The sequence below is a fragment of the Martes martes genome (genome assembly GCF_963455335.1).
Source record: "Martes martes genome assembly, chromosome: 1".
NCBI lineage: Eukaryota > Metazoa > Chordata > Mammalia > Carnivora > Mustelidae > Martes > Martes martes.
In genome coordinates this window covers 64,447,290-64,472,316 of record NC_137888.1, presented here as the reverse complement: position 1 = coordinate 64,472,316, position 25,027 = coordinate 64,447,290, and the positions used below count along the sequence as shown (strand labels likewise).

The following is a 25,027-nucleotide window of genomic DNA, read 5'->3' as shown; positions in this document are numbered from 1 at the left end:
CTTGATGACTATAGCTCTGTAGCAAGTTTTGAAATCAGATAGTGTGAATTCTCCAAATTTTTTCTTATTTTTCAATATTATTTTGGCTATTCTAGTTCTTTGCCTTTCCATGTGTTTTAGAATTTGTTCATCAATAGCTACAAAAAGTAGCTGCTGGGATTTTAGATGGGATTGCTCTGACTCTGTAGATCAGTTTAGACAGAATGGAATTTGTTAATCCATGAACATTGCATATCTGTCCATCTTTGGTCTTATTTTATTCCTTTCATTAGCATTTTATGATTTTTATTATATAAATCTTACATAGAATTTGTTAGATTTATGTGTAAACATTTAATTTCAAATGTGCTATTATAATGATGCTCTTTAAAAAAATTGGTTTCTCATCCCTCTTCAGCATTGCTAGTTTTGCTCAAACCCTATCAGTCTTCTTTTCCCATCTTGTATTTGAATCTGGCCAAATAGCAGCTACTTACTTTCTTACAAAATAAAGTAAGTCGCTGCTGAAATTTTTCATTTGTGATTTCTAAGAGATAAAGGGGTGAACAGTTTTTATTATTTTGAGTCAGTGATTGGTCAGTAGTTGTTCAGTAAGACTGTCATGTTAGTCTGCTTACGTTCCGAATAGTGTAACACGCCAAACTTTTCTCAAGAGGTTTGGTCTGTTGGCAAAGTGTGAGAACATAACCTTTCTTCTTCCCTCTGCAGGTGTCGCAGCTTCCCTGGAAGTCTCTGAGAGTCCTGGGAGTATCCAGGTGGCCCGGGGCCAGACAGCAGTCCTGCCCTGTACCTTCACTACCAGCGCTGCCCTTATTAACCTCAATGTCATTTGGATGGTCATTCCTCTCTCCAATGCGAACCAACCTGAGCAGGTACTTCTGTTCCATTCCATGCTACCTCTCAACCATTCATTTTTTCAGAAGACATGGGTCAAAAAGCATCCTGAGTACATATTTGATTTCTAGAATAAGGTAGTGCTTTCGGTGAGCCTGTGCTGTTTTAAATCCTACTTCTGTGTTATTAGTCAACTATCAGAAGAGGTTATCCTCTTTTTAAGAGACTGTTGTTGTTGTTTTTTAACAGATGTCAAGGGACTCCTGAGAATTTTATGTAGGAACCTGGAATTTTTCCAAAAGGCATTGCTGATAGGAAATACCAAGACAGAAAAAGCAAAGTATACTTTGACAGGAAGGGACTGACACTGACACAGGTGGATGAGAGTATGTTTGAGAGACAGTGATAATGTTAAGGAAGTAAAATTAGATAGTAGTACTTGATTTATTTGGCTTATTTCACAAGTGTTTTAAAATAAACACAGCCAGGCATACTAGCCAGCCTCAAAAAGTCTCAAATAAATTAGGGTACATGGAAACAGAAGCTACTACCCAATTACAGGTAAAAGATTCATAATTTGTATTAACCATTGCAGAAAATGATGTTCAGAAAATTAATGATTAATAATCATTATTATACCTTTTTTCCCAAGGATAATTTATTACTGTTATGAAGCTTTTCTGCTTCAGTAGTAAGCTTATTACTGCCTAAAAATATCTATAAGGTAAATTTTTTGATATGAATTCAAATATGTATATTTAATAGAAGCTTTTTTTGCTTCTTCAAACCATGGAACTTATTATAATTAGACTGAGTCTTTAAGATCATTTTATTCAGCCTTTTCACTTTAGAAGGCAAAGAAAGACTTGTCTGTAGTTACCCAAACATTTACGGATGGAGCTGAAGTAGAACCAAGTTTCTCATTCTCAGCCCACAGGGCTTTTTGTAACATCATTCTGAGTCCTGTCTCGTGAATAGTTAACTTTGATAATAGGAATTGATGAAAGAAGAGCAATCACAGACCTGCAACTCTTCTTCCTTTCAGGATATTCATTTATGTTCAGGCTATAACTATGATCTATCATTTTGTCACCTAGTAAGCATGAGAATGGCAGTGCTGATTTTTTAAACTTTTTATTCTGGAATTATTTGGATAAAAATATTTATGGGCTGATAGTAAGATTGTACTCAAGTTATTTTCTATATTGTGATGAGTTCGACAAGGAAACAGTGTTATTCCAACTTGAGATATGAGAATTTAGAATCCCAGAATATACCTATGCACTGGTGCTATAGTAAAAAGTGGGTGACAACTGTTAAGATGAGAAATAAAGTTTTCCGATGTTTGGTGCAGTCTGCTGTCTAGCAGATAGTTACTGTTATGTACCATGTGTCTAGAAGGGGTTGTAGTGGCCTGTTTATTTATTTTGCTTTCTTTTTCAGGTCATCCTGTATCAGGGTGGACAGATGTTTGATGGTGCCCCCCGGTTCCATGGTAGGGTTGGATTTACAGGCACCATGCCAACCACCAACGTCTCTATCTTCATTAATAACACTCAGCTCTCAGATACAGGCACCTACCAGTGTTTGGTCAACAACCTTCCAGATAGAGGGGGCAGAAACATTGGGGTCACCGGTCTCACAGTTTTAGGTGAGTGACAGGATGTTCCAGGCAACTTGGCTTTGTTTACGGTATGTTTCTCTTCTTGAGTACATTTATTTCTGCCCATCCTTCTGCACTTTCTCTATGCTCGTGTCCTTTTCCTGTCTCCTCTCCTGTCTGCCCTGTCTGGACTCTGCTTCTCTCTGGTTTTTTACACATGATCTTCCCGTCCCTTTCTCCTTCTGGTGGTTCTCTGAAGCTTCTTAAATGATTTGCTCTGAAGGTGGAGAAAGGTGGTGTAAAATACCGTCACGAGTGGCCTCTCACTTGTGATATGATAGGACTAAATGATAGCACTTACCATTTAGAGCCACTTAAATCAAGAATCATTTATTTTGAGTACAAAGCAGAAGTTTCAGCTCATGTGAGAAAATAATTACTTCATGTCTACATAACACTGAGTAGGCTCCCCACAGTTCTCGGCTTATATCTCATGTCCTGGTATAATTTCAGTAATACCCCCTTTTACTCTCAAAAGTCTGAGAATGATAAGTTATATGATCAATTTGGTCTTAATACTGAGACCGTACAGATCTGGCACCTTTTCGAGGTGGCGTAGATAATGAACGATAAAGCTTAGATTAAAATGTAGATGTCTTGTTTCAAATGGGTGCTTCTCCCATTATACCATAGAGTTAGACTATCTCATACTAAATTAAGTCCGTTCTAAACATGTTGTATTTCTCACTTCTGCTGCCTCTGAAATAAAACCCTGCTTCCTAAATGCATGCTTGTGGGAGAAGCAGCTCAGTTCAGTTCATTTGGACTAATGCTCTTGATTCTTCTCCATCCTAGCCATGTCTCAGAATCTACTCCCTTATTCCTTGGCAAATTCTTGCCCTTCCTTTTCCCTCCTGTTGTTGAGTTACTTGAGAATATCAGTAATGGGGCTTTTTGCTATTTTCCCTCTGTGGGTGACAATATGCTATAGCCTCGATGTCTTGTTTTCCTAGCCTTCAAACGAAATAAGAAAGCTAAGGACCAGGTTGGAGATTTCTATCCTAGAAATACAGTAATCTGTTTAAAATTGTAGAGTTTTAATTATATTGTTTTTATATTTTATATAAAAATACATATTATATATAAATACATATTTTTATATATTTTATATTTATGTTAAATAGAATTTTTAATTATACAGAAATTTTTATGAAATATGGAGATTTAAAAATGCTTGAGTACTAAATACAGAGTACTAATAGAATTTCAATGTTTTTCTGATGTTTATACCTCTAAGCTAGGTAACTGTCTTCCCACATTATCTAAGTTTATTTTTTCAATTTTTAAAGGAAGAAAAAAAACCTTAATTTATCTTATAGTTAATGCTACCTCCAGAGAATTGTTTTGGGTTTCCTTTACAGTCTCATGGTGGCAACGTCAAAGGTAGTAATGGAGGACATTGGTTTCCCCATCACAGCAACTAGGATTCTCTGAGATTTTTCACTCTTCCTACCTTATACCTTTTCGTTGTTCTCTCTCCCCCACCCGCTGTCTTTCCTGGTTCCTCTGTCTACTGCACTTATCTTTTATGTATTCTTACATTCAATTTTTAAAAGGTTGAACACATTTATTGAATAGTCATTAGCATTTTAAGTACATCGTCACTTAGATTTCAACTTTAATTCCTATGTACCCCAGCATGAGGCTCCAGGCCATGGGCTTAGTGTATATTTTTATTTATTTGCATTCTTACTGCAAGGCACCACATTTTTTCATTTAGTGCTCTTTTTGGGTAATTTTTTATTTTGTGTCCTTTGTGTCCTTATCTGCCTTAAAATGTCCACTGCATTATGACCAAGTAGTAGACATACTTGAACCTTCCTCTAACTTCCCCCTGCATAAAGGAGAATTTAGGCCTGTCTGGGTTTTGTTAGTAAAGTAACAAAGAGCCCTGTGCGGAGAGTAGCCGCCAGGGCCAGTGGTTGCTCTTTCTTGAAATATCTTTTCTAAAAGTGGCTTCTTGCAGTAATTAAAAATATTTTTTGATTGTGGTAAAAGACGCATACCGTGAAATTTGCCATCTTGGCCAGTTTTCAAGTCTACAGTTTTGTGGTGTTTCGTGTTCATGTTGCGGGGAGGCTGATCTCCAGCACTCTTTGCATCTTGCAAAACTAAAACTCTGTGCTCATTAAACAGTGTTTCATTCTCCTACCAGCTGTGGGTAACCATTTTTCCATTTTCTGTTTCTATGGATTTGACTACTCTAGGTGCCTCATAAAAGTAGAATCATTTTCTTTTTATGACTGCCTTATTTCACTTAGCGTAATATTCTCAAGGTTCATCCATGACCGTAGCATGTTTCCTATTCAAAGCTGAATAATATTTCATAGTATGTACGTACCACATTTTGTTCATCCATTCATCCATCCATGGATACTTGGGCTGTTTCCAGCCTTGAGCTACTGGGAATCACGCTGCCGCGTGCATGGGTGCTCTCACTCACATCTCTAAAGGTAGTCTGTGGGCATCAAGGACCTTAAACATTCTTCTTTAGAGGAAGGAGAGTGAAAACAAGACCATAAGATTCCTTGAAAATATAATGAAGGTGTGTAGCCTCTTTTATATGATCGCCCCCTGCCAGCTGAGGCTGTGGGCCCTGCACCTGCACCCAAGACCCTGAATAGTACCTAGGACTAGCCACGGGCTTCACTCGCTAGATAGTCTTCTGGTGTGTGTCCTACAAACATTGTCATCTGGGGTTCCAGTGCACTGAATGTTTCTGTCTCCTGTATCATCAGTTGGCTTACAGTAAATGCATACTTTATTCCTTATTCTTCCTATTGTAGTTCCCCCTTCTGCCCCACACTGCCAAATCCAAGGATCCCAGGATATCGGCAGCGATGTCATCCTGCTCTGTAGCTCAGAGGAAGGCATCCCTCGGCCAACTTACCTTTGGGAGAAGTTAGACAATACCCTCAAACTACCTCCAACCGCCACTCAGGGTACGTACAGTGTTGCTTTACCCATTTAATCAGTTACCACGCAAAATTCAAATTCTAAGACTCATGAAGTAATTAACTTTAATAGATTTTGAAAAATAACACACTGTCTGCTGAAAAAGCTACCTGAATCATTTTCCGTTTCCAACTTTAAAGAGAATAAAACATTTTCTTTCTCGTGTGCTGCCTTTTTATATCTCATCCAGTGGTAACTATAAATGGAAATTCCATTCTATTACGGTGAGGACTTAAAATGGCTAAATGGTAGCTTCTTTATATTGTTAACTATAAGATACCCCTTGTTGTTGATAACTGAGAAGCCACTTCCTCCTTGAGGCACAGTTGCCTGTTTTAGTGTGAGAAGCATCAGCATGATCATGAGGGGGTCAATCATCCTGTTTTCAGCCTCAAGTCTAATTAGAGGAAGAAGATGGGAAAGAGAACAGGAAAAGGCCTCAGATCATGGGAGAACCAGGAGTTGATCACACCAAACAGGTAAAGATGGAGGAGACATGAGTGTTATCGATTATTTCCTACATGTAAACCAGTGATTTAAATTGGATAATAAAAGAAACACTCTAGAAGATTTGAGGAAAGCTGATCAAATAGAACAAGGGGAAAATTATAGAATTATATACAAATTTTCTATTTCAAGAAAATAAAATTTGGTGGCCTTGAGTGTTGCATCGTCTGTAATATGGGGTTATGTTTCTTGTAGCGTTCTCAGGGCAGGTATACAAATCCTAAGTTAAAGAGTTGGCAGTTAATGCAGGGGCCCCAGACAACCTGAATTATGCCTGAGAAGCTTTGAATCATATTGATAGTCTATGGCTGTCATCAAAACACAAAGTCCTAACTCGTGTGGTAAAGGTAGCATGTGAAAGAACCAGGGCCATCAGCCCTGTAAGAGCCTGTAAGTTTCCTATAAGAATCTCAGAAATATTAATGGACCTTTCCATCATTTTTTAATTTACTCAGCCCTAAATTAATTATTTAAAAAAAAAACACTTCTTAGTGATGGGGAATAATAACTTCTGGCTTACTCTGATAATGATTACTGCTGTACCATTGTTCCCCATGGATTGCTAAATTGCTAAATGTTTCAGCTGCACTATGGGGTAAATAGTTTTTTTTTGTGAACTAACTTGTTAATCTCACTATTTACATGTAAGTGGCGTGTTTAATCTAGCTCTTGTGTTGAAATCCTGAAAACCATATTTAAATTCCAAATTTTTCCAGTATCTATTTCAGTTGACAGTTCACCTCTCTGGGCCTGTGTTGCCTTTTTTTAATAAAGGGATTAGATAATCATTTCCAAGGTTCTTTGTATCGGCACTAAGAGTCTATGATTTATATTAAAAACATTTCTGTGAAATATTGGGCTGAGTTTGGAATTACAAATGAATGCTTGAAAGTGGTGGTTTGTATGTAAGTTGAGAAATACAATGTAGAAAGAGCCTATCACACCTCTTTGTCTCTGAATATATGTGTCAGTCAAGTTTTTTGGTATCTTCTTAGCAACTTAAATATTTTTTAGTACTTTAGGTATGAAAGTGAGCTTGAATGCTAAAGAAGAAAATGTTGGCTTTTGTAATTCAAACTCTGGATTAATTATCAGAATTACTTTGAATAACTTCATTTATCATAATAATGCACATTAAGTGAATCAGATTTTTTATTTAAATTTATCTCTTGGTACTGATAATAATAATAGATCTCAAAATAGTTTATAATCCCAAAATAACTTAGATTTCAAAAGCACTTCACTAATATGTTTGCAGTTGTTTAATTAATTAATTAATTTTTAAAGATTTTATTTATTTATTTGACAGACAGAGATCACAAGTAGGCAGAGAGGCAGGCAGAGAGAGAGGAGGAAGCCGGCTCCCTGCTGAGCAGAGAGCCCGATGTGGGGCTCCATCCCAAGACCCTAGGATCATGACCTGAGCTGAAGGCAATGGCTTTAACCCACTGAGCCATCCAGGCGCCCCGACAGTTGTTTAATTTAAATTCAAAATGTATTCTGTGAGAAAAAAAAATATTTGACACCAGGGAAGGACACTCTAGAAGTCAGATTAGTGACAGGGACATAATATTTAGGGGATTAGAATTGTCCTTGTGTGTAGGGCCTAGCATGAAGGAGCTCCTTCTGGACAAATCTGGGACAATTTGAAAATTAAAATCAATATACAATCTGTTGAATAAAATAAAAATCCCTGAATCTTTGCTAATATGCATAAATAAATGGGAGAGAAGGAAAAGCATTTTCTCAGAGTGGAATGTTCCTTCCCCACTGCAGAAGGAATAGTGGAGTTTGAAAATTACCATTGATGTCAAAATAGTGGGCAAAAGTTTGATGAGGAACAAGATATTTACATAGTACCAAAGTGTGCCCCTACATATTTCTTATTAATTTTAAAGATAACTTTATAGTGGAGATACCTGGTTGATAACATGTAACCGAGTGATCAAAGTGAACATTACCAGTACTGTTACAAACTGATACCTTATGCCTGCTAATATATGTATGATTTGAGGAGGACACAACATCATATCTGTGGTATTCTTGTCACAAACACAAAATCTGTATCCAGTGATGAGGAAACATCAAACAGAGGTGAAGGCAAAACTATTCCAGATTGAGAGAGACTCAGGAGTTAAGAAAATAGAATGCATAATCCTGGATTAGAATCTGGATAGGGGAAGAAAGAGCCATAAAGGACATTACTGGTACAGTTGTTGGAATCTGAGTATAAACTGTAGAATGGATAATAGTATTGTATTGACATTCAATTCCTTCACTTTGGAGCTTGTACTGTGATATGTAAAGAATGTCTTCATTCTTAGGAAATATGAAGTACGTTTGACTGGTGCTTCTAAGGTCTGCACAACTGGCCCAGATTTCATTAAGTGTCTGGACCTGTGTCACAGTTCACCAGCCCCTGCCTCAGTGGTTCTCAACTGGGACAATTTCATTTGGCAATATTTGGAGACATTTTTGGTTATCACAGCTGACATAAGAGGGTGCTACCAGCAGCTAGTGGGTAGGGACCAGGGATACCCCCACAATAAAGAATTATCTGGCCTGTGGGGCACCTGGGTGACTCAGTTAGTTGAGATCCAACTCTTGATTTCAGCTCAGGTCATGATCTCATGGGTTGTGAGATCGAACCCTATTTCAGGCTCAGCACTCAGCACAGAGTCTGCTTATCCCTCTCCCTCTGCTTCCTCCCCCCACCCCCCACAACTCATTCTCTTTCTCTCAAATAAATAAAAATTTTAAAAAGATAAAAAAGAATTATCTGGCCCAAAATGCTAATGAGTGAATGACCTTAATATATTTTCTAATGTTAAATATCCATGCATTTCTGGAATAAAGTCTCTATGATTGTGATTACTTTTTAATAAACTGCCCCATTCGGTATGCTAACATTTTAATAGAATTTTTACATTTGTGATCTTAAGTGAGAATGGCCTATGATTTTTTTTCTGTCTTCCATTGCCCTCATTCAGTTTTAGTATCAGATTACATAAGGGTATTATAAAATGAGTTAGGTACTTGTCCTTCTTTTTCTATACTCTGAAATGGTATGAATAAGATGGAGATTATTTGATGATTTTGTAAATTTGCCTATAAAAGCTTTGCCTTGCTGTTACGTTTTGTTGGTAGATTTTTGACTCCTGACTATTTTTCTAGTGATATAAGTTTACTTAGATTTTCTGTATCTTCTCTATTTTCCTTTTTTTTTTTTTAAGATTTTATTTATTTATTTGAGAGAGAAAAAAGGAGTGCGTGCATGACTGGAGTCGGAGTGGTGCTGGGCAGAGGGAAAGGGAGAAACAAACCCTCCACTGAGCAGGGAGCCCTATCTGGGTCTCAATCCCAGGACCCTGAGATCATGACCTGAGCTGAACGCAGATGTTTAACCACCTGAGCCACCCAGACACCACTCTTCTCTATTTTTATAGAAAACATCTTTTTTTTGTATGAGTTTATACATAATGGCATCAAGTTGTTCATATATTCTATGAAGTCAGGAGAATGTATTTAAGAGTGCAGGTTCTGGAGTCAGAGGACATGATTTGGAATCCTGGCTCCAGGAGTAACTGGTTATGTGACCCTGTACCTTAGTTTTCTTACGTGTAAAATGGACACATTAACAGTAATTCCCTCACAGGGATGGAATAAAGATTAAATGAAAACATTTGTAAAACAGCATCTGGCATGAATAAGCACTTAATACTAATGTTTTTTTATTATCCTTAGTTTTATTTTCTTGCATATTTTAAAACTCTATTATATTTCCTTTTTCATTATTAATTTTGTTTATTTATGCTTTTTCATCTTTATTTTTTGGATCAATCTTGTTAATTCAAGCTTTTGATTTTATCTTTTTGTATACTGATATTAACTCTGTTGTTCTTTTATTCATTCAACAAATATATGTTAGGCACCTACTAGGTTCCAGACACTATTCTAGCTACTGGAGATACAGTGGAGAAGAGAACGGAAATGCTTCTTCCCTTGATAGAACTTACTTTCTAGTGGATGCAGATTGAATATAACAAATCAGTAGATTGCAGTTTGTTACCATATGATGCCTTCTGTGGGGAAAAATATGGAGGAAGATAAAATGGAATCGTTGGGGCATGAGTTGCTGCAGTGTTGAATAAAGTGCTTAGGGTAAATCTCACCAAGAGGATGATACTCTGAAAATGATGTAAACATGTTGAACAAATGAACTTTGTGAATATGGGAGCTGGAGAGTATACCAGGCAGAAGGAACAGCCATCTGACCGCCCTGAGGCCGGAATGTGCCTGGTGTTTGGGATGAACAGCAAAGAGGCCAGTGTGTTTGGAGTGGAGCAAGTGAGGCAGAGGAGAGTAAGAGGAGAGTAAGAACTACCTTAAACTGGTCTTTAAAAAGCTGTCAAAAACAAACAGTTTTAACACTGACAACCCTACCGGAATAATGCTGACGGCAAGCTTTAAACAGCTTTAAGTGTTGAATGTTAATTGGGGGAAGGGGAGAAGAAGAAATTATTGGTTGGACCTACATTTAAATGAGTCTGTAAGTAAAACCTCTAGTTGAATGAATTTCCAGTTTAATGAATTTCAACAAAATGAACAAATCCTTTACCTTAGTGTTAGTGTCTTAACTTTTATTTTTAAACTTGTGGCATCTTGATTAAAGGAGTTGAATCCTGGAATCAGAATATTGAATCAGGAATTGAATCCTGGAATCAGATGTCCAGTTACAGGTGCTAGGATGGAGATACAGGCACCTCACAGATTCTGCGGGTGTAGGTGCAGACCACCATAATGAAGTGAATATCACAGTAAAGCAAGTCAAGTGAATTCTCTGGTTTCCCAGTGCCTGTAAAAATTATGTTTGCACTATACGGTAGTCTGTCAAGGGTGCAATAGCATCACGTCTGAAAAAACAATGTATGTACCTTAATTTCAAAGTACTTTATTTCTAAAACATGCCAACCATCATCTGCGCTTTCTGTGAGTTACAGTCATTTTGCCTTGGGGAAGGTCTTGGCTCCCTCTCGATGGTTGTTGCGGGTTAGTGTGACTGGCCATTGCTCACAATAAGACAGCAATGAAGTTAGCCGCATTGATTGACTCTTCCTTTCATGAATGTCTCTGTAACATGGGGTGCTCTTTGATAGGATTTTCCCACAGTAGAACTTCCTTCAAAATTGGAATCAGTCCTCTCAAACCCTGCCACTGTTTTATCATGTAAGTTTATGTCATGTTCTGAATCCTTTGTCATTTTTTCAACAGTCTTCACAGCATCTTCACCAGGAGTAGATTCTATCTCAAGAAACCATTTTCTTTGCTGATCCATAGGAAGCAGCTGCTCATCCTTTAAGCGTTCTATCATGAGATTGCCCCAATTCAGTCACCTCTTCAGGCTCCATTTCTAATTCTAGTTCTCTTACTATTTCTACCACATCTGCACTTACTTCCTCCACTGAGGTCTTGAGCCCCTCAAGGTCATCCTTGAGGGTTGGACCCAACTTATTCTAAACTCCTCTTAAGCTATTTGACTTCTTCCTATGAATCATGAATGTTTTTAATGGCATCGAGAATGGTAAGTCCTTTCCAGACTCAGGTCCATCAGAGGAATCACTACCTATGGCAATGGTAGCCTTAGGAAATGTATTTCTTAAATAGTAAGATTTGAACGTCAAAATTGCTCCTTAATCCATGGGAGGCAGGATGGATGTTGTATTAGCAGGCACAGAAACATTAACCATGTTGTCCACCTCCTTCAGAGCTCTTGGATGACCAGATACATTGTCACTGAGCAGTGATATTTTGAAAGAAATCTTCCTTTATTCTGAGCAGTAGGTCTCAACAGTGAGCTTAAAAGACTCAGTAAATGTTGTAGGGACGCCTGGGTGGCTCAGTTGGTTAAGCAGCTGCCTTCAGCTCAGGTCATGATCCCAGCGTCCTGGGATCGAGTCCCACATCGGGCTCCTTGCTCGGCAGGGAGCCTGCTTCTCACTCTGTTTGCCTGTGCTCGCTCTCGCTCTCTCTCTCTGACAAATAAATAAATAAATAAATAAATCTTTAAAAAAAAAAAAAAAACATGTTGTAAACAGACATACTATCATCCAGGCTTTGTTGTTCCCTTTATAGGGCACAGGCATGGTAGATTTAGCATAATTCCTAAAGGTCCTAGGGTTTTCAGAATGGTAAATGAGTTTTGGTTTCCACTTAAAGTCATCAGCTGCACTAGCCCCTAATGAAAGAGTCAGCTTGTCCTTTGAAGCTTTGAAGCCAGGCATTGACTTCTCTCTCATTATGAAAGTCCTAGATGGGCATCTTCTTCCAGGAGAAGACTATTTTCGTTACATTGAAAATCTGTTGTTTAGTGTGGCCACATGGATTATCTGAGCTGTGTCTTCCGGAGAATATCTGCAGCTTCTCCATCAGCGCCTGCTGCTTCCCCTTGCACTTTCACGTTACGGAGATGGCTTCTTTCCTTAACCCTCATGAACCCACCTCTGCTGGCTTCCAAATTTTCTTCTGCAGCTTCCTCACCTCTCTCAGCCTTCCTAGAAATGAAGAGAGTTAGGGCTATGCTTTGGATTAGGCTTTGGCTTAAGGGGTTGTTGTTGCTGGTTTGATCTTCTCTCCAGAACTCTGAAACTTTCTCAGTATCAGCAATAAAGCTGTTTCACTTTCTTGTCACTCCTGTGTTCGCTGGAGGAGCACTTATAATTTTCCCCAAGAGTTTTCCCTTTGTATTAACAACTTGGCCAACTGTTGGTGCAAGAGGCCTAACTTTTAACCTATCTCCGCTTTCAACATGCCTTTTTTGCTAAGTTTAATCATTTCTAGCTTTCGATTTAAAATAGAGATGTGTGACTCTTGCTTTTACTTGAACACTTAGAAGTCATTGTAGGGTTATTAATTAGCCTGTCTTAGGGAAAAGGGAGACCTGGGGTGAGGGAGAGAGATGGGAGAATGGCTAGTCACTGGAGCGGTCAACACACACAAAACCTTTGTCCATTAAGTTTGCTGTCTTACAGGGGTACATTTTGTGGCACTCCCAAACAATTACAATAATATCAAAGATCATCATAACCTATATAATAATAATGGAAAAGTTTGAAATACCGTGAGAATTACCACAAGGTGACACAGAGATACAAAGTGAGCAGATGCTCTTGGAGAACGGTACCAATAGACTTGTTCAACCCAAGGTTGCCACAAACTATCAATTCGTAAAAAGTGCAGTTATCTGTGAGGTACAATAAAACAAGGTATGGCTGTATAGATGATGAGAAATTTCTTAATTGTATTGTTTAAATATTCTTTATCCTTACCAATATTTTATTTGTTTCAGTTATTATTTTATGAGAGAGATGTGTTTCAAAATCACACAGTAGGAATGTGGATTTGTCACTTTGTCCCTGCAGTTATGCCAATTTTTTTGATGTACCCTTAGTTTGTGTCATTATCTGCTTCCAGGGTGTTATGTCTCCCTGATTTTCTATGCTTAATATGCATTTTTGCCTTATTTTAATTGTTATTAAAATACCTCAGTAGGTTTCTTTGGTTAGTTCTTGCTGGTATGTTTCTATTTTATGGTTCATTTACTTTCAGGTTTCCATGTTTTAAGTTTTAGTTTTGTTTTGCTTATAAGCAGCACGTGTTTGGACTTAATTTGGATTTCAGTCTACAGTCTGAGAGCCTTGTTCTTTGATTGGCTCTATTTACATTAATTGTGATAATAGATATAGCTCGATTAATTTCTACACTTGATCTTAGCCAAAAGGTCGAGAAGCGACTAGTTTGATTAATTTCTAATATTTTATGTTTTTCATCTACCAAGCTTTTTCTTTTACCCTTTCTCCATACTGTCTACTGATTATTTCAGTGTGGTTTTTTAAAATCATGCATTTTTCCTTCATTGTTCCTAACAAATCCTCTGTTGTCCTTATCCTTTCATAATTTAATACAGTAAGGAGCAGTGATTAACTCTTCTGCTTGCTGCTTCCTTGAGAACCCTGCAGAGCTTAGTATGGAAACTAGGATAGAGCAGGAGAGTGTCTGTACTGTACTGTAGTCCGTCTGTGTCTGTGTCTGTACTGTAGTCCGACACTGTCACATTACCAGGGTGAAGCCTGAGGCCCAGAGAGGATACCAGGTTTGTCTAGGGTCTACATAGAAAGCACTCCCGTTCTTTTGCCACATTCTGACATAAAGAAGCAGGTCCCGTGCAATGTTCAGTCCTCCCTCTTTAAAAATTAAATGCCAGCAATTGTCAAACTGTATGGATTTGTTTATACAGTTGTCCATTCTTTGAATATATGTGTGCCTGTGTATTCATATGTACACACACAGACACAACCCTTATTCTCTGTAACTACTTCAGGGTAGGGTGTTTGAGAAAGTAGAGAAATAGAAACATAGAAATGTTTCTTTATTCTAGAGCTCACCGTCTAATGGAAACAGAGATAGATAATTTTAGTACTACTGAATATTGAATGCTATAAATACGTTTACTGTTAACCTTTATTCTCCCCCAAAGAGTCTAGGAAGAACATTATAAGGAAAGAGTTTCCTGAACAGAAAAGGATCTTAAAGGATAAGTAGTTGTTTTACCAGGTAAAAGGGGCTACAATTAGTAGAGGGAGTCATGCATGCAAAATCTTGCAAGTGTAAAAGTTTGATGCTTTAATGTGAGAAAATCTATGAAGCTGACATATTCATGAGGGTTTGGTGAGGGAGGAGTTTGGAAGGTTCAGGTCCAGATTGTGAAAGGCATTGTATAGCATTCAGGGAGTTTGGACGTTTTCTTTGAGACTGTGGGTGTTCCCAGGCTATTTATAAAGCAAGAAAAGATATCCAGATCTGCATTTTAGAAACAGCTGAAGCAGTCAGGGTGTAAGATTGATAGCCTGGTCATAGATGTGAGACTTTGATAATAGCTCCATCATGAAAGGAAGAGGTCTGGAACTAAGACCCTTGTGATGGGGATGGAGAAGGGACGGGGAGCGGTGGGGGGTGGGATTCAGGAGAGACGGAAGACAAAAATCAACAAGACATGGTACTCCGAAAAGAGTCAGAATTAACTCATATTTCTGTCTTAGGCCCATTGAAGGAATACCAACTGTGTTAGCTCAGGGAAGGAATACTTAGAGATTTGCTTAAGGAAGGTAGTGAGTGAGTGAGTGGTCCTCTGAGGGCCAAAATAATGATAACAGGTAACATTTCTTGAGCATTAAGTACTATTCTTTGAGAATTAAAGCTTAACAGTCAACATAGAGACATACTGATTCAAAAGAATCCACTGATGTCAAATTAAAAGCAAGAACACTCAGAGTCAACATTTCTGGGAACCTGGACAGAAGTGAGTAGGAGAGAAGCAGTCACGATCTAATCAGTCTTGCTTGTAGCTGTTGCCATGTTGTGAGTATGTAGTTGTGCCCCAGTCTGTCAGTCTGTTGCTCATGGTGAGTCACTCTTGCAAATAAATATTAATAAGTTTATATACATAATATATTTCATACACATGCTGTGTGAGTGGTATTCTGGAAATAACAAGTTTTAAAAGCCAAAGTCCTTAGCTTGGTAATTTTGATGTGTGATTCTATGTAATGGCGTTAATACTGGGGGTTCCAAATTTTTCGTTATTCAAATATTGCCCAGTAATGTTCATCATTTTTTTCCAGTGTTTGAATATTTGCTGTGGATTTCAATGCTTTGTAAATACTCAAATAGGAGAAATGCAAAGAGAAGAAGATGGGAATGTTGGTTTGGAAATACACTGACATGAAATCAGAAATGAATTTAAAATCTGAATTGGCAATAGGAGTATCTGTTTCAATGGCGAAGCCAAAGCTGAGCAAACAGACAAAATATTTTCATCATGAAATTAAAAAAAAAAAGCTAATAGGAAGCAGTGTGTATCTTAATGTGTGTCTCAAAGATACTTTAGATAGTATCTTAATGGGAACAGATTCTTTCCCTGTGCTTTCTTCATCTATATCTTAATTCAACAAATATCAACACAAAAATGAAATAAAATTTTCAGTGTCTAGAAAATTTGGCATAAAAAGATCAAGATTATTGGATAGTGTACTTAATGCTACATAGTGTTTTAAAATTTTCTTTTAGAATGACTATTTAAATATTAAGTATTTGTGATGTTATCTTTGAATTTTTAAATAGATTTTAATTTGACATGTATTTTGTGATATTGTTCTTCTTTTGACTAATTATCAAATGTATCGGGTTAAGATAATTTTTTTACATAGTATTGAAATATATAGTTTTGTAATAATAATTGGTTCAAGTAACAATAAACCATGTATGCATTATTATTTTTTTCTTACAGGATACTTCTGGAACTTTTATTTGGGAAATGACTGACTGTTTATTATTATGGCCACTTATTATTCCAAAGTACATAAATCATATGAAAGTATAGAATAATTCACGACTGAGGAATTCCTGTCTCTCAACCTCAGATCCTAAGTATTAATATCTGTTGGGGATTTGGAGACATCCAACATTTTCCCAATTTCTTGACTGATTTTTCCTATGATTCAGAAAATTATGTAAGTTTCCCAAGTGATGCTGGGATGGAATTCCTACAGGGAAGCTTTACCAGGCACTATACTGTGCCTGTTGCATGCATTACCTCATTTCGTCCTCACAGCAATATGGAGGTTAGGTTGGTAGCTCTGTGTCACACGTGAGGAAACCAGCTGGTCGGTGGTAGGGAAGATCCCTGTGTTTTCCAAACTGTGGTTCCACACAGTTGAACTTCACCTCTTCTTAAAAGAAAGAAGACCATAAGAACTTTTGTTTTCTAACTTCAGTTCAACAAATTACTTCTGTACCAGAGCAGGCCAAGTGAAATGACAGACTGAGTTGAAGAATTAGTCCTTTTCACTTGAGAAAGAGCCCTGTGCTTGTGGCTGGAAGCAGCCCCCTGCTTGCTAAGGAGGGGCTCCCGTCTGCTCTTTGCCTTGACTACGCAAACAGCGGGGTCCTGCTTCTGGCTAATCCTCTCTTATCAATGTGCCTCCTTCCCTGCTTACATTCTGAGTTAGCTCTAGCATGCCATGTCAGCCTCCGTTAGGAAGCATTTGTTCTATCAGTCTGCATGCGCTATCCCTGTTGATGGAGATAAGAGGAAGAACAGTGACTTCCCCTTCTAAAAATAACCTTGTAAAGCAAGAATCTTTATTTTACCTCTTTCTACATGCCGTAAGGCTGCTTCGTTCAGCTGTTAAAAGTTTCCCCGATGATCTCTATGAAAATGTCGACAACATTACTGGTTTGGTGTGAGCTGATCAAATTCCTAGAGCTTCAGGGCTTAGGAAAACGGCAGCACAGTGTTTGGAATTGCAGGGCTAGTTGCCCAGAGATTATGGTTTTCTTGCCTCGTGACATCTGGTAATGTATTGAAGATGGAGTGGGGCAGATGGCTTAGTTTAACAGCAGCGGTGTAACATTGCATGGTGAGGAAATACCCTGCAGATGCACCCTATAGAATACTGTGGTTTAAAAAACCAAGCATTTGTATGGTGCCTATAAGCTTTGGATATGGAGAGAGCTGATTTTACAGATTGTTACTGCCTCTGTACTGTGTGATCCTGAACAAATTGTGTAGCTTCTCTGAACTTTTTCATCTTTGAAAAGTAAGGAATATAAAACCTAGGATTTTTGTTTGTTTGTTTTTTTATTTGAATTCCAGTATAGTTAACATCCAGTGTTATATTCGTTTCAGGTGTACAATACAGTTATTCCACAATTCCATGCATCACCCAGTGCTCACCATGTTAAGTGTGCTCTTTACTTCCCTTCATCTATTTCACCCATCCCCCACCTACTTCCCGTCTGGTGACCCTCAGTTTGTTCTCCGTATAAAACCTAGGTTTTTGACGATTAGATGATACAGATGTAAAACTCTTAGTACAGCACATATGGTACACAGCAGACACTGAAGAGTTTCTGAGGAGGATGATGCAGTGATGAACAAGACAAACCCAGCTCCCCCCCACCCCCCCGCCACCTTTTTTAGAGAGAGCGAGCAGGGGAGAGGCAGAGGGAAAGAATCTCGAGCAGACTCCTTGCTGAGCACAGAGCCTGACTTGGGGCTTGATCCCACCACCCTGAGATCATGACCTGAGCCGAAATCAAGAGTCGAAGTCTCAACTGACTGGGCCACACAGGCACCCCACCCCCTCACCCCCCCACTTCTTTTAATGATACAAGTAGGCAGGAAATGACATCAAATGGGGTTAAGTGCCCGCATGAGAGAACACATGGTGCTGAAGAGCACACAGAAGGGGCACTTCATGACCGCCTGGGAGAGCAAGATGCAAACACAGGAGAAAACAGTTTCCTCCTAGACTGGCCCAGCTCCTGAGTGCATTCACTGAAAGGCTCACACACATTAGTAGCCCTCGGAGTTGTTTGTCAAGGAAAAGGAAATAATACAAAAGTGCAAACAAAGTAACCACCAAATATATTGACCTTGTCCAGTACAATTCTAATGTCCAAATTCTTTGAGCATCATGTTCTGAATAAATAAGCTACCCTTCTAATGTGGATTTGACCCTTTAAATGTTCCCAATGGGGGCACCTGGGTGACTCAGCCTGTTAAGCCTCTGCCTTCGGCTCAGGTCATGATCCCAGGGTCCTGGGATCGAGCCACACGTTGGGCTCCCTGCTTCATGGGAAGCCTGCTTCTCCTTCTTTCTCTGCCTCTCTCCCTCCCTCTGTCTCTCATGAATAAATAAATACAATCTTTAAAAAGAAAAAAAAATGTTCAGATTAAAAAAACAAAAGCAAAAAAAAAATGTCCTTTCTTTAGCTTGTTTAAGTTATTTCCAAAAGGTGCTCACTATGTATTTATTTCTTAAATGACTTAACCAATAAATGCATGCAGTGCTGTGGTTAGGTTTGCTTTTGCTGACCCGTGTTCTCTGCTTCTGCCTTTGCTCTAGATAGAAATGAAGACTGCTAGCAGAAACAAGATAATGTTAGTTTCATGTAAAAATAGCCCAGGGTAGGGGGAGCTCCAGGTGTTGCCCTAGGAACACATGGACTTGGTGCCAGAAATGTGCCATCAGGACGTTTTCTACTTCTAAATTTGCAGCTATTCTGAGTGGTTGAGATGATTGGATGTGTTATATTTTGCCTAAGGGAGGCAGGGAAGCCTAGAGCTTAGATGTAAGACAGCCCCCCATCTACTTCCAATTTTGGGTGTGTAGTTGTATAACCGTATTACTCAGAGCTGCAGTCTCCTTACCTGTTCAGTGAGATGAGTAAAAATACCTCATAGCGTCATCGTAAAGATTAAGATAATACTATAAAAGCTTAACCAATGCTTGGCACATAGTAATAGCAACTACTAATCTTAGTTTTTTTTTTATTATTACTGTAATCTGCATTTTATTTACAAGGAATAAATAATCTATGCTAATGTTGATGAATTAATAAAATACGGACAACTGAAACATTTCTGGATAATGTCAATGTGGGGGACTTGAACATGGCACTGCTTATCTCCTGCTGTGGGGAGTACAGTTGACAGCCAGCCCCAACTGCTCCCTCTAGACTCTGCCACTGCTTTGCACCCAGACCAGGTTTCACCGAGGCTGCCCTCAACCAGGGAATGGGCACAGTGGGCCTGCGAATATAGTCCTCCAGGGGGTGGGACTCCTTTAACAGGTGACTTTAGTGCAGGGCCTCCCCTGCAGCCTGATGGAGACTTCCCTAACCTGAGGCCTCAATCAGAGATGCCCCCTGCCTGGCCCTCCTTCCTTGTCTCTCCCCTTCACAGGGTCCAGACCTGCACTGCCCTCGGAGGCTCTCCCACCCTCCCCACCTTCCTCTCCATTTCCTGAACTGATATTTCTTCCACTAAACCTTTGGCTTATCTTGGTGTCGGCTTCATGGAGCATCTGGACTTACAGTTACAATAGTTGTTGGAAGTAACAATCAACACCCTTGAGCACAGAGTGGACGTTTTCTCCATCAAGTATAAAGTGAATGTTAATGAGTTTAGCTTCATCTTGATGGCATCGCATTTACTCAGAACCGAAGTTTGATAGTACTGATCATAATTTCTCTAGCACAGGCCTTAGCCACTGCTTCCTCAGGGGAGGGCTACTCACATTTAGGACCTCAGACTAACGGCAGATTATGTAAGATTGCACTTAGGACAGCCCTCCCTCCATGTCTCTGGGTCTTTAATATGATGTGATTTTAGTGTTTTCATGAACCAAGAAAATCTCTTCGGCAAAGGCTATGGAGGGCTCTTCCATGTTTATTTTTGTAGTTTCCTACTGATTTCTTCTATTTTCTTCTTTTTTTTTCCCCCTAACTCCTCACTTGATTATGATTTTTGTGACAGACCAGGTCCAGGGGACAGTCACCATTCGGAACATCAGTGCTCTGTCTTCAGGCCTGTACCAGTGCGTGGCTTCAAATGCCATCGGAACCAGCACCTGTCTGTTAGATCTCCAGGTTATTTCACGTAAGTATACAAAATTCTGACGTTGACTCTGTGTCTGGAACACCAAGATCTTTGTTAAACCAGGGAATAAAGAGTTTCTCTTAATTTTTTTTAGGTTGTTTGAAGATTAAGTATAAATTTTCTTGGGTTTATTAGTTATTGAAATGTTTATAAATGTATACTTTTATAAATGTATACTTTTCAGCCTCAGCAATATGACATGTTTTTTATGACAGAATGTCTTTCTCCTCAGGATCAATAGAATCAAGTCAGTTGCTTGTCTTCAAGCGATTGCCTAGTCCTATTGCCATTACAAAAACTTGTGATGATCTCATGGCCACGGCAAGACCTTCTATTATTTTCTCCTAATCCCTTTATATCTGCTTAATTGCTAGGTGGCCAGGTCATAAATAAGCAGTGCAGAAATTTTCCCTTTATTTGAGAGTTCTGGGTTATTTGAATTCCACTTACAAAAAGTAGTGACCCTGTTGGGCTGAGGTGGTTGTTATCGCACTGATTGCCAGGGTTCCTCTGGGCCGATCAGACAGGTAAGCATCTTTGGCCTGTTCTGCTCTAAGTGTTGTTCTACTGACATGGTGAGTCCTATGATGTTCATTCATTCAGCGAGTGTCTGTGAGCCTCCTGTGTGTGAGTCCCAGCCACTGAGGACACAGAAAACTAACTGAGGTTTAATTTTATAAGAATGTAACACTTTGGGCAATTCTATGCATTTTAAGAAGATTCTGTGGTAAACTTACATATTTATGAAGTTGCATGAGTGTATGCTATTTCTCTTTCTCTCTCTCTCTTTTTTTTGTTCTTTAAATCTACCTTAAATATATTTTGCAGCCCAGCCCAGGAGCATTGGACTAATAGCTGGAGCCATTGGCACTGGTGCAGTTATTATCATTTTTTGCATTGCACTAATTTTAGGGGCATTCTTTTACTGGAGAAGCAAAAATAAAGAGGAGGAGGAAGAAGAAATTCCTAATGAAATAAGGTTTGTGTGTCAGAAAATTCGTCCTACATGGCCAGTGTCTGTATTTCTATTAATTTTGGCAGCTAAGACTTCTTTGCTAATCCAACTATGATGGCCTAGACAGTTAAAGTGCCAAGTCATATTTTCTTGTATGTTATATCACTTTTGCTCATTTACTGGATCATGAAAGAGGAAGAGGGTCCCATATGTGCCCAACTAGGAGGACACATGTGAAGAATTCCTTCACCTTCCATAATTCCAAGGTAGGTGGGGTTAAGGTGGCTGCCACAGAAGAAAAGTTAGTTTAGGAAATGTGTTTGACATTGGCATTTATACCAGAAGCTAAAAGGAACACCCCAAGAGCATACCAGTTCCTGTGCACACAGGCGAAAGCCATATGGCTTGGTTTGAGAGACGGTTCAGTCAAGGATATGAACATCTTCAGACAACAATGTGAAAATCATCTTTATTTTATCTTTTTAATTTTTTCATTATGTTCAGTTAACCACCATTAGTTTTTGATGTAGTATTCAATTATTCATTAGTTATACCTTTAACACCCAGTGCTTATCACAGCACGAAAATCATCTTTAAAGAAAAGTGACTCTTGGCATAAGGATAGGGGAGTTCAAGCTCCCTCTCCATCCCTATCACATTGTACCACATAATATCCTTGTTGAAAATGCTTTAATGACTCCAGTCTACTTAGCGTGATCCACACAGCCCTTCAGGACTGACCTTCCCCTGCTTCCCTAGTCCTCTGTCACTACTTCCATGGTCACTGGTGTTCCAGTCTGTTCTGTAGCCTCTCGTGCTTCAGGGTCTTTGCTCAAGCCTCCACCCTCTTCTGGCACCAAACTCCTTCCCTTTTCATCCATCTCTTCCATAAATTCCTTGATCTGATTCAAGACAAGTCCAGGTATCACCTCCTCACAGAAGTTGACTCTAGTCCCTGTCCAGCCTTTCAAACTTGGAGATGTTCTTGCATTGATTGGCACTCTCGTTTGGCCATAGGCTTCTGGGTTATAGGAGCTGTGTCTTTTTTTTACATGAAACATCTAGTAGGGTGCCTGGTACTCAAATGTTGAATGAATTAACATCTTAAGTTAAATTAGTGACTTATCTTAGCCTCTTGTCTTTACACAACAAGCTCAGTGGCTCTCTTCAAGGTCTATTTTCCTATTTAGAGCAAAAAAAAATATAAACATACATATATACATACCACACATATATATTCACACATATTTTTTTTTCAGGTATATTGGAAAGTATAGTCTGAAAGATTTGACATTACTTTTTCTACCTTTGGCTATTGAGAAGCTGAGGGAACATTTTTCTTGAGCATTGTCTCAAAGGGAATGAGTGCCAGAGCCAAGGACACCAGGGCTGACGCATTTGCTTTTTTTTTTTTAAGATTTTTATTTATTTATTTGACAGACAGAGATCACAAGCAGGCGGAGAGGCAGGCAGAGAGAGAGGAGGAAGCAGGCTCCCTGCTGAGCAGAGAGCCCGATGCGGGGCTCGATCCCAGGACCTGGGATCATGACCTGAGCCAAAGTCAGAGGCTTAACCCACTGAGCCACCCAGGCCCCCCGTGTTTGCTTTTTTGATAGTATGGTCTGTCCTGAGGATTTGTATCTCACAGACATATGGCTTTAGCGGAAGAAGAAAGATTCCTGGGCTGGAGGGTAGGGTGACATTCAAGTAAATCCTGACAACAATTTTATTTCTATTCCTTTTCAGAGAGGATGATCTTCCACCTAAATGTTCTTCTTCTGCCAAAGCATTTCACACCGAGATATCCTCCTCAGAGAACAACACATTGACCTCTTCCAATACCTACAACAGTCGATACTGGAGCAACAATCCAAAAGTTCCCAGGAACACCGAGTCATTCAACCACTTCAGTGACTTGCGCCAGTCTTTCTCTCTCCACTCAGGCAATGCCAACATCCCGTCCATCTACGCTAATGGGACCCACCTGGGCCCAGCTCCACATAAGACTCTGGTGGTGACAGCCAACAGAGGGTCATCCCCGCAGGTCATGCCCAGGAGCAATGGCTCAGTCAGCAGGAAGCCTCGGCCTCAACACACACAGTCGTACACTGTCAGCCAAGCAACACTAGAGCGAATTGGTGCTATCCCTGTCATGGTGCCAGCCCAGAGTCGGGCTGGCTCCCTGGTATAGTACCTGAGTGGATAGAGTGTTCAGAAAAGAATCAGTGGAGTACCCCATGCAGCGGGAGGGCAGGGTGAGCAAGTGCTGGGAAGGAAGTGCTTTCCTTATAAGGATACTAGTAAAAAAGCACAAAGGAAAAGACAATGCTGTTTGTTACCTGGTCAGTGAAATTTGTGAAATGAACTGGAATTCTTCATCTTGAAGACTCATTTCCCCACCGCAGATGTCCCAGCATTCTATTCGAAAAACTGGATCTCATAGACGTGCCAAGCCAAGGAAAAAGATACAAGAGCAGACTAGCACTTAAAACCCAAACTGCAGTCCAGATGGGCTTGTTCTTTAATTCATGCCTAACTTAATAATTTTTCAAGAGACTCAAGTGCCAGGTGAAGTTTAAATAATGAAATTATTTAAAAATATAGTTATCTTTCAAAAAAAAAAAATGAGCATCCCTGGGATCATCACGGTTCCCTCTTTATCCAGAGGGCTTAATGGCATGAATGGTTCATATCGGTCCCAAAAGGGCTGGCTCTTGTATCCTAGAATCAAAACTTTTTTACACAAACAAAATTTGGTAAGAAATGGGGGAAAACAAAAGAAACTTCTCTGAGAAGCCCCTTCCTATTTATTTATTTATGTCTTCCTAAACCATGAATTTCATATTTGGAATATTGCTATATGACAGATTCTTGCCTGTCTGCATTTTTCTAGGGTCTGTTCTGGGTCCATGACAATTACTGTTCATTATTTCCTGGAAAAATATTTTTTTAAAAGAAAACTCTTGTGGGGTTTTTTGTTTTTTCTTTTCTTTCTTTCTTTCTTTCTTTTTTTTTTTTAAATACATGAGTGGCATAGGGCTAGGAAAGAAAAGACTGTTACTAACAGCACATTCAGTGATCCTGTTTGTGGAGCCCTGTGGGAGGCCCATGCCCAGATAGAAAGAGCTGGAGTGTGTGGGCCGCAGGGGAGAAGGAAGGCAGGTGTGAGGGACAGGAGCCTTCCTGGCATCCTCCAGGCACGGCAGGGCTGGCTGGGGCTCCCTGCCTATCACACCAGGTTACCCTTAATGAGGGCAGCACCTGATGCCTTTTGCACTGAGGGAAATAACTTCCTCTTTGTTTGACAAGTCGAGGTTAGTAGGTTGTTACAGGGAGGGCAGGAGTTCTGTTGTTGTTTCGAAAATAATTCGTTTTGCAAAACAGATAAGAATAAGACAAAAGGGATGCCTTCAGGTATGCTCCTGGGAGGGTCTGCCCTATGTTTGTCACAGCTCAGGGTTGCAGTTTTGCCCAAATGCATTTTACACCACTGTAAAGAGACTCCTTCTGTGATTAATTACCTGGCTTGGCTGGCCTTGGAGTTCACCAGATAATTTACAAACTCCCCACTCTCGTGCTGTGTGGATCTGGGCATACTTGTATCGGGGACTAT

General features: G+C 39.3%; 1 protein-coding gene across 1 annotated transcript; it reads left to right on the top strand.

Moving 5' to 3' along the window:
- Positions 1 to 713: 713 nt before the first annotated feature.
- IGSF11 (immunoglobulin superfamily member 11) lies at positions 714 to 24,027 on the top strand. Its single transcript, XM_080828040.1, has 6 exons — positions 714 to 872; positions 2,278 to 2,485; positions 5,284 to 5,439; positions 20,337 to 20,459; positions 21,288 to 21,438; positions 23,161 to 24,027. The coding sequence occupies exons 1-6, from the start codon at positions 834 to 836 to the stop codon at positions 23,603 to 23,605; spliced, it is 1,122 nt and encodes a 373-aa protein (XP_080684166.1). The 5' UTR covers positions 714 to 833; the 3' UTR covers positions 23,606 to 24,027.
- The last annotated feature ends 1,000 nt before the right edge of the window (positions 24,028 to 25,027 follow it).

What these genes read in the sequence shown, in the direction of transcription:
- IGSF11 (XM_080828040.1), top strand. Translation starts at nt 834, where the DNA reads ATGGTCATTCCTCTCTCCAATGCGAACCAACCTGAGCAG. An exon ending in AGATCTCCAGGTTATTTCAC is followed by an intron (nt 20,460 to 21,287) that starts GTAAGTATACAA and finishes TATATTTTGCAG; the next exon opens with CCCAGCCCAGGAGCATTGGA. An exon ending in GAAATTCCTAATGAAATAAG is followed by an intron (nt 21,439 to 23,160) that starts GTTTGTGTGTCA and finishes ATTCCTTTTCAG; the next exon opens with AGAGGATGATCTTCCACCTA.